The following is a 12211-nucleotide window of genomic DNA, read 5'->3' as shown; positions in this document are numbered from 1 at the left end:
ACCACAGCAGTAATAACACATTATGAAGAACATGATTAAAGCAATCACCTTATGAAGGAAAGACTAAATATAGGAACAGCCAGCGGTTTTTGAAAATAGGCGTACCTGGATCATTTAGGATCCATGTAACCACATCAGACACAATTTGGTTGTTCGTTGAAATACTTAAAATACTCTCGGTGTGACTACTTAACCAACCAGGATGGAGCTGTAGTTCAAAGGCTTTTTGCGGATTTGCCGCTTATATCTTCCAACGATTTTTTTTTTAAAAGGGTGGCCGTGCATTTGCGAAAGTAGTTGTGTAAAATGGGAGACTGACAGTTATTTTTAAAAAAATCAAACTCACCTTTTGACCAAAACTGATCAAAAGGGGGCTTGCAGCAATGGGGCTTGTTTGCACACACACACACCGCCAAAGTTATCACAGAACCACAATTCCACAATGCAGCATTCTACCTTCACGGAACACTTCCTGTGCCACTTCTCTGCCACAGAGCCCCAGCATAAAGGCAAAGGACTCTGGGACACGTATTTGAGTTCATTCCTGGCTCCCCTACTTAACAGTAGCTGGGGCTGTCTGGACTGAGTGTGGGCCCTGAAAAACCAATTCATCTTGGGCAGCCAAACGTTCCAGGGGAAGGTTGGCTAACATAACACAAAAGGAGAATACGGAAATGAGACAATCCAAAATATAAAAAAATCCTTGTGAATAATGACCCATAAGTGATTAGTTTTAAAAATGATATATTTATATAATAACTAGGAATAAGGCCCATTGTGGAAATAAATACGAACTCTAGAAAGAGACTCTGGGCAGGTGCCACAGTCTTGGGCACTCAGTGTCAATTTGCTGTGGTGACCTCGGCAGGGTATAATGACACTGAGTCCACCATTTTCTCCAGAGGAACTGATCTCTGCTACCTGAAGAACAGTTGTAATTTTGACTGATCTCCAGCCCTCACCTGGAGATTGGCAACAATGGTTCCCTGTGAGGGAATGGCTGGTTTGGAGGGTGGACTCTACGGCATTGTACCTATCTGAGGTCCCACCCCTCCTCAAGCCCCACCTTCTCCAGGCTCCTCCCTTCAAATCTCCAGGAATTTTCCAACCTGGAGTTGGCAACCCTATCTCCTTCCCAGCCAAACGTTAACCTACCTTTATCTGCCCCTCTGGCTTCAGCTTTCCATCTTCTCCCCCCTCCCTTCTAGAGAGCAGTTTAATTCTGAGTGATCTCCAGCCCACACCTAGAGATTGGCAACAATGGTTCCCCAGAAGGGAATGGCTGGTTCGGAGGGTGGAGCCTATGGCTTTGTACCTGTCCGAGGTCCCACGCCTCCCAAAACCTCACCCTCTCCAGGCTCCATCCCTCAAATCTCCAGGAATTTCCCACCTAGAGTTGGCAACCCTATCTCCTTCCCAGACAATCATCAACCTACCTTTATCTGCCCCTCTGACTTCAGCTTTCCATCTCCTCCCCCCTCCCTTCTGGAGAGCAGTTGTAATTCTGAATGATCTCCAGCCCCCACCTGGAGATTGGCAACAATAGTTCCCCAGAAGGGAATGGCTAATTTGGAGATCATTCAGAATGGCTTTGTACCTGTCCGAGGTCCCACACCTCCTGAAACCTCACAGTCTCCAGGCTCCATCCCTCAAATCTCCAGGAATTTCCCACCTAGAGTTGGCAACCCTATCTCCTTCAGAGCCAATCATCCACCTACCTTTATTTCCCCCTCACTCTTCAGCTTTCCACACCCCACACACCTGCAGCCTCTCCCGTGCTCTGAAGCCCAGACTGCTACGTCACATTGGCTGTCATACGGGGGCCATCTCAGCAGGATATAAGGACACAGAGTCCACCATTTTCTCCAGGGGAACTGATCTCTGCCATCTGGAAAGCAGTTGTAATTCTGAGTGATCTCCAGCCCTCACCTGGAGATTGGCAACAATGGTTTCCCTCAACAGGCACTAAGGGGAAATGTATTTTACCTCAGAACAGCAACAGCAAACTGTTTAGAATGTTAGAGGCAAAGGCCAATGAGGCCGCATATGCAAATAACCTCTGTGTTCTGACTGGCTATGGGGGGGGGGAGGAACAGCAAACTGTTTAGAATGTTGGAGGTGAGACTCAAGCAACGCAGCCAGTGGATAGGGACAGATTCTGAGTGACACGCCAGGGCGCTAACCAATTCGGGAGCGTGTGGAATGTTCTGGAGAGTGCCACCACCAAAAGGCTTCGAACTGCCTAAATAATATACAATGGTCTTGCCAAATTATTTATATTTTATGAAAAGCACAATGCCCAGACTGTAGTCTCTAGAGCTGCTGTAAATAATAAATGCGTGTTGGATTCCGAATGGTGCATGCGACTCCTTTAAGTAGTCCTTGCAAAATTTCACAGCTTGCAACATAATATAATCATGCTACACCTGTTGGATTCCAAACAATGACTGTGGCTCCTTTAAGGAGTCCTCGCCAACTTCCAAAACTTACAATGTAATATAATTGAATAAAGCCTCCTGTTGGATTCCAGAAAATGCATGCGGCTCCTTTAAGCAGTCCTGCCTAGTTTACAAATCTAGTCATTTATGGGTTATTAGTTATTCACACGGACATTTTTGTATCTCTTTCCCTGGTAGCTTGCACCCACCAGTCCCGATCAGCTCCTTGGGGTGCTCCAATAACACCCCCGCCGGCCGCCTCATTTCCTGGAATAGCAGGGTGCCCCAACCCAAGTGACACAGGCTGAAAGCCACTGCTTACAGTATTTCAGCTCTAATTCCCTGTGGAGTGTTAAGAACATGTAAGAAGAGCCCTGCTGGCTCAGACCAGTGAGGGTCCATCTAGTCCAGCATCCTGTCTCACACAGTGGCCTCAACCAGTTCCTCTGGAGGGCCAACAACAGGGCAGAGAGGCCGAGGCCTTCCCCTCATAAGAACATCAGAAGAGCCCTGCTGGATCAGACCAGTGAGGGTCCCTCTAGTCCAGTCACGGTGGCCTCAACCAGTCCCTCTGGAGGGCCAACAGGAGGGCAGAGAGGCCGAGGCCTTCCTCCAATGTTGCCTCCTGCCACTGGCATTCAGAGGTTTGGCTGCCTCTGAACATGGAGGTTCCCCTCAGTCACCATGGCTAGTGGCCACTGCTAGACTTATCAATGTGCTTCACTCGCTTGCGTACACCAGCCATCGCCTGTGAGGTGGGGGTGACCCAGCACGACTGGTGAAGCCCCTTGGAATCCTCCACAAAGCTTAACAGCATCAACTCCTTTGTCTGGCGAAAAAGACGGGTGAGCTGCTTCCCCCACTGACCACTCACCGCTCACTCACCTTGTTGCTACAGTGGCTGCAGCCCTTCCGCTTGCTCCTCTTCAACCTCGCATCGCCGTTCCCCTCGTGGCAGGTGCAGGAGCACTCCTTTGCCCCCTCTGCCCACTCCGCCTCCTGAAACGGCACACGGAAGCAGAGGTGAGCGGCATCTACGGAGGGTGGGAGATGCTGCCATCTAGTGGACAGTCTCTCTTCCGCACCTTTTTGAAGCCTGCAAAACTTAAGGGGCTCAAAGCCAGCTTCCACAAGAGTGGGGATTCAACCCTGGGTATCCCTGATCCTAGTCTGACTCTCTGACCCACTAACCCGCACTGGTTCTGTGTGGCAGATCCGCACAAACGCCACAGACCGGTGTACATGAGATACTGGCTCCCTAATACAATGTTGCGGCGAGAAATACCATGCCACGGTTGCAACGCCCTTCTTTCTCTGCAACCCCCATTTCTGGGGGTGCATTAAAACACCCACCCTGGGCACGCATCAAGTCCTAGTAGGGACATAACCAGTGTTCCCTCTAAGCTGAGTTAGTGTGAGCTAGCTCGCAGTTTTTTAGCCTCCGGCTCACGTGCTCAGGAAGAAGGGCTCCAGGGCAAACTAATATGTGCAGTAGCCAAATCGCTTGCTCACAATTTTAATGCCAGTAGGAGCCGCAGTGCCTCAGAGGTTAAGATTCTGAGCAGTTCGAGACCGTAGTGCCACGTGACGGGAGCGAGCTCCCGTCTCTGGCCCCAGCTCCTGCCAACCTAGCAGTTCGAAAGCAAGAAACCGCAAGTAGATAAATAGGTACCGCTTCGGTGGGAAGGTGACAGCGTTCCGTGCGCCTCGGCATTTAGTCAGGCCGGCCACATGACCACGGATAAGTCTTCGGACAGCGCCGGCTCTTCGGCTTGGAAACGGACACGAGCACCGCCCCCTAGAGTCGGATTCGACTGGCTTTTGAGCAAGGGAAACTTTTACCTTTTACTAGCTCACAAAGTAGAGGGAGCACTGGATATAACCCTAACATTCCTTGTGCGGGTGTGTCCCTGGTGTGTGGAAAGAGGGCCACAAAGTCCCCAGCCTATATTTGTAACCTTAAGGCCTAGAAACTTGGTTTTACTAAATGTACATGGACATTTCTTTAAGGCCTTGAGTTGTGAGCCCAGTACCAAGTCTGGGGAGGCGCTAGGCACCTTGTCCGCGTTCTGGCCCCCGAGCTCCTTCCGCTTCTTGTGTTTTGAGGAGGCGTGGATTTTGGGGGGCTCCTCGTCCTCTTCCGCATCGGGCAACAACACTTCTTCAAACCCGTCAAACTAGGAGAAGCGCAGGAGCTGCGTTAGCTGGTCTGCCCTCGGAGAGGATCCCAGCTGCTCAAAGCCACCCACTGGAGGACCAAAAGCTGGAGGCGTTTTCTCCCTCCCCGAGAGACTGACGCAGTCGCTTCAGACTAACCTCCCGCACTCGCTCAGGAAGGGAGGGGGGCGGCGGCAGCAACAAAAGGATTCTACCTCGTACTCTTTCTCCTCCGTCCAGCTGACCTCCTCAAAGTCTCCCATGCGGCTGGCCGACGGGCGCAAGTGATCGAAGAAGATGGAGAACTCATCCTGCAGGTGGTCGTGCCCTTTCAACAGCTGCCACATCTGGGTCTTCAACTAGATGTTGGGGAGGGGGAGAAAAAGAAGGAGAAGGGTCTATTCGTGGCAATGGGCAATGGCGACTGAAGGTAACCTCTACGTTCAGAGGCAGTCAATCCCAGAGCCAGGAGGCAATATCTGAGGAAGGCCTCGGCCTCTATGCCCTGTTGTTGGCCCTCTATAGAGGAACTGGTTGAGGCCACTCTGTGAGACAGGAGGCTGGACTAGATGGACCCTCACTGGTCTGATCCAGCAGGGCTCTTCTGACGTTCTTGTGAGGGGAAGGTCTCTGCCTCTCTGCCCTGTGGTTGGCCCTCCAGAGGAACTGATTGTGGCCACTGTGTGAGACGGGACTGGATGGACCCTCACTGGTCTGATCCACCAGGGCTCATCTGATATTCTTATCAGGGGAAGGCCTCAGCCTCTCTGCCCTGTTGCTGGCCCTCCAGAGGAACCGGCTGGCTGCGATATGAGACAGGATGCTGGACTAGATGGACCAGTGGTCTGATCAATCTCCTTCGGTTCTTACGAATGGTTTATTACTCGATCAGATGAACGTCTTTTTTCGCTCTTCCACAAAGTGGTGTCCTTGTTCAACTCAAACCTACCGGGGTCCAGGATCTGGTGCCTGAAAGGGGCACCCTTCTTCACAGGGACCATCTATGGAGCGGAGCGGGCAAGGGCTACCTCTGCTCGCTCACCGGCCAGCCCCTCGGGGCCCCTCTCACCTCCATGATCTCCTGGGGCAAGCACTCGGCACAGCTCTGCAGCACTTTGATGATCTTTTGGTGGTGGGAGGGGTTTTCGGCAAAGCAGATCTCCAGCTGCCGCAGGAACTTCCGGCTCTTCTCAAAGGCCTGCTGCTCCTCGAACTGCCCAGGAAGAAAGCGGGAGAGGGTCAACCGTGCGTGCACAGCCACGCGAACCACCTGGCGTCGCCTAATTGCTGCTTGGACTGAGGGGCGGGGAGGGGGGGGAAATCACAGAGGTGCCTCCATGGCTAAGTCGTACCTGGGGCTGACGATTCATAGACGTTGGGAGGGACCTTCAGAGTCATCTAGTCCAACCCCCTGCACAATGCAGGAAATTCACAAATACCTCCCCACACACACACACACACACACCAGTGACCCTGTTCCATGCCCGGAAGATGACAAAAAACCTCCAGGATCTCCAGCCAAACTGGCCTGGAGAAAAAGTTGCTTCCTGACCCCCAAAGTGGCAATCAGCATTTCCGTGGGTGTGTCAGAAAGGGCTACGAGGACTAAGCCCTGAGGCCACCCTTCCTGCCCTCCCACTCATGATCTGCCTAAATTCACAGAATCCACATTGCTGCTGTCAGATGGCCATCTGATGGTGGCCGGGGCTTATAAAGTCTTGTTTATTTCAAAAATGCATCCTGCCTCTCCAATTGTGAAGAACTGTGCGACTTCAAGACCGTCAGGGAGCTCTGACCCTCGAGAGCGCCTAGCCCGGAAGTCTTGCTGGTCTCTAAGGCACTGCTGGACCCAAACCGAGCTGACCTGCTGCGCACCGGCAGGACTGCCCACCTGAAACTACCCGCACACAAATCAGATGCTGCACCACGGAGACAGAACGGGCTCGGCTCCGTTTCTTTCTGTCATCTGAAAGCAATTTTGTGTGCAGGGGCATGAACACGTGAAGCTGCCATCGACCGAATCGGAGCCGAGTCCATCAAGGTGAGGTTTGTCTGCTCAAACCGACAGCAGCTCTCCGGGGTCTCAGGCGGATGTCTTCCCCATCACCTACCGCCTGGTCCTTTCAACGGCAGATGCTGGGGGTTGAAACGGGGACCTTCTGCGTGCGAAATATGTCAATGCTCATGAAGCTGCCTTCTACGAAGACAGATCAAGACGGGCAGCCGTGTTAGCCTGTCTGCAGCAGCGGAAAAGAGCCAGAGTCCAGTAGCACCTTAAAGACTAACAACATTTGTGGCAGGGGGAGGGGCTTCCGTGAGTCACGGCTCAATGAGCAGACCCTTGGTCTACCCATGAACACATGAAGCTGCCCGATACTGAATCAGACCACCGGTCCATCAAGTTCAGTCCTGTCTACTCTGACTGGCAGCAGCTCTCCAGGAGTCTCGGGCGGAGGTCTTTCCCATCCCCTACTGCCGGGTCCTTTTTATTGGGGGTGCTGGGGACTGAACCTGGGACCTTCCGCATGACAAGCAGGCGCTCTGAGCCACAGTCCCTCCCCCAGGGGCTTATAAGGAGTACCACTCCTTAGAGAGGGTGGGCACACTAAACCCCCGTGGGGGAGGTGCTAGCCGGCGAACGTAAGGTCCAGCTCGGAAGCCTGCAAAAAAGACCTCTTTGGCATTAAGAAGCCTGTGATGAGTAAATCCGGCCAGGCGGTGGCAGTGCAGCGCAACGACTCAAAAAGCAGTCCTGGAAGAACTGACGTCATCTAGCCACGCCGAAAAAGTCAATGCCGTCCGGAACACGCCTGAAGCTTACAGCTGACAAAATCCCCGTCGGCTGCAAAAGTGTGCGATTTAAAGAATTATATGTTGTCCTCCCTTACCCTATGAAATATTGTTAGTCCCTTGTGAAAACTTGTGTAACTGTAAATCGCTCAGAGCCAGCAGCTCTGCAGGATGAGCGATCAATAAATCGAAAGGTATTATTATTAGTAGTAGTAGTATAACGCCATGGAGTTCTCGGGGTGCAGCAGAGTCCATGGAGCTCTCGGGGTCCAGAAAAATCGTATACCCTACTTTGAATCTCTCTATTCTACTAGAGACCAACATAGCCACCTTCTGAAAGTGTCCGAGAGTAAGCGCGCGCGCGCGCGCACACACATGTTAAAAGCAGAGGGATCCTACACCGCCACGATGACTGCCCTCCATCACAGCCCTGGAGTCGCCAGTCCAGGGCAACAGCTCCCCCAGCTGGCTCCTGGAACCGCCCACAGGTGCTCGTTCACAGGTTCCCTCTCGCCCCCCCCCGGCCCCCGTACCAGCCCGCACTCCAGGGCCTGCTCCGGCAAGAGGAAGGCGGCGAAGTCAGTGAGCAGCTGCGGCCACTCCCGCAGGAGGCTGCGCAGGCGGGCGTAGAGGTCCACGGCCGTCTGCTTGTGGGCGTTGCTCTCGAACTCGTAGATGATGCGCAGGAACTCCTCATACTTGCCCGGGAGGTGACGCAAGGCCTCGCGGACCTGCAAAAAGGGGGTGGGGTGGGGGGCTGTCGTCAGAAAGAGAGCTCCAGATCCGGCCGCTGAAGCAGGCGATGGGATTGGAAAATGGACTGCGGTCAGGACTGGGCGTGCAAGGTTCCCAAGGCGTGATCCTCCGCAGTGTCTGGGCACAGGCAGAGAACACAGCCCGGGCCTCAGAGACCAGGGCTCAGGGGATATACCCCAGGGGCCCCAAACCTTTTGGAAGAAGAAGAAAAACAGTTGGTTTTTATACCCCCGCTCTTCACTACCCAAAGGAGTCTCCGAGTGGCTTACAATCACCTTCCCTTCCTCTCCCCACAAGAGACACCCTGAGGGGTAGGTGGGGCTGAGAGAGTTCTGAGAGAGCTGTGACTGACCCAAGGTCACCCAGCTGGCTGCACGTGGAGGAGTGGGGGAATCAAACCCGGTTCTCCAGATCAGAGTCTGCCGCTCTTAACCACGACACCAACCTGGCTCTGCGGGGACATCTGGAATCCTGACGTGGGGCAGTGAGCAGAGCAACAAAAGGGCTGCCACAAAAGAGCTGCATTTCTTTGGCCTTGTTTTTGGGGGAAAGGCTTATTACCAGCATGTCCAGGGAGAAAGGATGCTATGCACTTCCTTGGAGTGCAAGCTGAGAGGATCAGCACCGCAGCAAGGTGGATTCCTCCGTGGCTCCAGCCCCTGACCTGGTCCTGGCTAGGCTACACCTCCTACTGCTCAGCTTGCATCTCTCCCACCCCGTCCCGCTTTCTTAGTCCGCTGCCCACCGTCCAGGGCCTCCATGCCGGTGAGGTGGAACTCTGGTTCCCCCTCTCCTTCCTGTCACGTGACTTGTGAATGTCATGCTTTTCACTACAGCCAGTTTGGTGTAGTGGTTAAGTGCGCGGCCTCTAATCTGGGAGAACCGGGTTTGATTCCCCACTCCTCCATTTGCACCTGCCGATGTGTCCTTGGGTCAGTCACAAGCTCTGGCACCGCTGTCCTTGAAAAAGAGCAGTTTGTGTCAGAGCTCTCTCAGCCGCACCCACCTCACAGGGTGTCTGTTGTGGGGAGGGGAAGGGGAAGGAGTTTGTAAGCCGCTCTGAGACTCCAAGTGAAGGGCGGGGTATAAATCCAATCTCTTCTTCTTCTTCTTCCTGCCTAGTGGGTCCCCCGTGCTTCCGTCACCCAGAGGTAGATTCTGCGCCTGCAAAGGTTGAGGGCCACTGCCCTAGGCGATTATGGTTGCCAACTCTGGGTTGGGAAATTCCTGGAGGTGGGGGGGGACACCTGGGGAGGGCAAGGTTTGGAGACGGGAGGGACCTCGGGGGGGTTATAAATGCCAGCGAGGGCACCCTCCAAAGCATTCCCTCCGAGGAAACCGGTCTCTGCAAGTCTGGACACCGGCTGTAATTCTGGGCAATCTCCAGGCCCCACCTGGAGGTTGGCGATAAGCCTCAACAGCTCAATCTGCCCGGGCATCAGAAAGATTTGGGTCTACCCTTCTGGCTCCGGAGTATGCAGGGACGCCGTTCCATTCCAGGCGAACGGAGCCCGCGCAGTCCGACTTGGGCGACTCCTTACCCTGCTCAGGTACGCCTGGGCAAAGGCCAAGTCCTTCTGCTCCCGCAGCGGGTCCCTCTCCAGAATGTCTTCGTCGTACAGCAGCAGCAGCTTGGAGGTGTCCTTGCTGGCCCGAGCCCGGCCCCTCTTGGCCCGGGCCCTGTGGGAGCCCCGGCTTTTCCCGGGGGCTTTGGCACACTCCCCTGCAACGGCACAACCCCAGATATCGTCAGAGGCGGGCATGGCGGCCGTCAAAAAAGACCCAACCTTGCCCTTGGGCACAGCTCTCTGCAGAAGAACCTCCTCTGGGAAACAGGCAGTGGGGTGTGCCTATGGGCATTTTCTTCTTTCACTGAAAATATCTGTTTGCCATCTTTGCACCCGGCTTCAGGTCTCCATGGTAGCTAAAAGAGATGTAAAATTTCCGGAAATTTTGAAGCTCGGAAAAAACCCCAGGTTTTTTCCGGGTTTTTTCGGGGGGAAACGGAAATTTTCGGAAAAATTGGAAAAAATGCTACATTAGCATTTCTTTTGTCTTTTCTAGATTGAAAGTCATTCTGTTACTTTAGGAACATAAAATATGACTATGGACATTTTTACTTGGCATGAAATTCTCACAACTAGCATATTAAAAATATAGTGTATCCAAACAATTATTACAAACAGGTTACAAACACCCACATGCAAAAACAAAACTGAAACTTTTTTATTTTCTTCTGACAATTGCACCTCCTAAAGGAAGAAATGCATCTTGTTCTTGCATTGGAGAGTTCAGTTTGTAACCTAGGACTTGCTTATCCTTAGTGCACAGAAATTAGATCAATCTGATACCATATATATATGGTAGAATATATATATATATATATATATATAAGAAAATATTTGGAAAATATTTGAGCACTTTGTTTTAAAATATTTTATTCATCATGTTAAAATAAAATGTTCCATAATCAATTTTTTTCTTTTCTTTTTTCAATTTTTTTCAATTTTTCAGAAAAAAACAAAAAGGCTTCAGGAAAAAAAGGGGAAAAAAACGTTTTTTTCCTAATTTTTTCCGGGTTTTTTCCGGGCTTTCACATCTCTAGTAGCTAACAATCCAAACGTGACAGCGTTGTGCAGCAGAAGGTTAGGGTGCTTCGGTTAGGGCTCTCTAGCTTGGAGAAAGGACGGCTGAGGGGGTGACATGATAGCGGTTTACAAAATTAGCCGTGGGATAGAGACGTTAGAGAAAGGAGTGCTTTTCTCCCTTTCTCACAATACAAGAACTCACGGACATGCCATGAAATCGCTGAGCGGTCGGGTTAGAACAGGTAAGAGGAAATCCTTCTTCACCCAAAGAGTAATCAACATGTGGAATTCACTGCCACAGGGTGTGTTTTTCAGGACAGGAAACCATGCCTTATTTATTTTTAAACTCTCTTCTTTCCTGTCAAAGTGATCAAAGGAATCACTGATCAGATGGGGGAACGTATGAAAAAACACAACCTACAAACAGTATTCAGACCCACCAGAACAATACAAAAGATGCTCCAAACAGCGAAAAACAGAAGAGACCCCCTCACTTCTGCAGGAGTATACCGCATACCATGCAGTTGTGGACAAGTTTACATCAAGACCACACATTATAGCATTCAGACAAGAATAAAAGAACATGAAAGACACTGCAGACTTGGCCAACCTGTAAAATTAGGAGTGGCTGAACATAGCCTAACTCAAACAGGACACACTATTTTGATCAAAGACACTTAAAGGCTGGACAACACTTACAATTACCGTGTCAGATTACACAGAGAAGCCATTGAAATTCATAAACATAAACACAATTTCAACAGGAAAGAAGAGAGTTTAAAAATAAATAGGGCATGGTTTCCTGTCCTGAAAAACACAAAAGGCTCTATATCTGACAATAGCACTACAGATAAGATTAGAATTTCAACAGACAATCCACATGCAAAAGAACCTCCTCAGGAAACAGGAAACCTCCTCAGGAAACAATCCATAGACAAAAGAACCTCCTCAGGAAAGCTCCTCCATTAGCATGTTCATAGCCTGAGGGACTCATACAAGATAATGACTCAGCCCTGCCCCAGCTTCCTGAGTAGATATAAATTACCTGCCTGCCTACCATTTTTCTTCTCACCTTGACACAGAGAGCACTCCATCTTTCTGTGTTATACCTCTGAGGATGCCAGTCACAGCTACCGGCGAAACGTCAGGTCCTACAATGCCAAGACCACGGGCCACACAACCCGGAAAGTCTACAGCAACTAGTGAACTCCGGCCGTGAAAGCCTTCGACAACATACCTCTGAATGTCTCTTACCCTGACCTGGACGGCCCAGGCTAGCCTGATCTGGGAAGCTAAGCAGGGTCAGCCCTGGTTCATACTTGGATGGGAGACCACCAAGGAAGTCCAGGGTTGGTAGGAAGAGGCAGGCCATGGCAAACCACCTCTGAATGCTTCTTGCCTTGGAAACCCTACAGGGTCCTTGGACTGGAGACCGCCAAGGAAGCCCAGGGTTGCTATGCAGAGGCAGGCAACTGCAAACCA

At 51.6% G+C, this 12211-nt stretch overlaps 1 protein-coding gene across 1 annotated transcript in view; it reads right to left on the bottom strand.

The window, feature by feature from the left end:
* Positions 1-12211, bottom strand: part of GON4L (gon-4-like (C. elegans)) — a 67341-nt gene that overhangs the window by 5105 nt on the left and 50025 nt on the right. The window contains exons 22-27 of the mRNA XM_015422175.1: positions 9683-9864; positions 7919-8116; positions 5665-5808; positions 4811-4954; positions 4496-4615; positions 3324-3437 (exon numbers count right to left, since the gene is read on the bottom strand). Coding sequence (XP_015277661.1) covers positions 3324-3437; positions 4496-4615; positions 4811-4954; positions 5665-5808; positions 7919-8116; positions 9683-9864 — 902 coding nt within the window. The remainder of the gene's footprint in view (positions 1-3323; positions 3438-4495; positions 4616-4810; positions 4955-5664; positions 5809-7918; positions 8117-9682; positions 9865-12211) is intronic.

Source organism: Gekko japonicus, unplaced genomic scaffold (genome assembly GCF_001447785.1).
Source record: "Gekko japonicus isolate JY-2015 unplaced genomic scaffold, Gekko_japonicus_V1.1 scaffold1009, whole genome shotgun sequence".
In the NCBI taxonomy this organism is placed as follows: Eukaryota; Metazoa; Chordata; class Lepidosauria; order Squamata; family Gekkonidae; genus Gekko; species Gekko japonicus.
The sequence above is the reverse complement of the archived record's forward strand: the minus strand, read 5'-3'. Positions and strand labels throughout refer to the sequence as shown.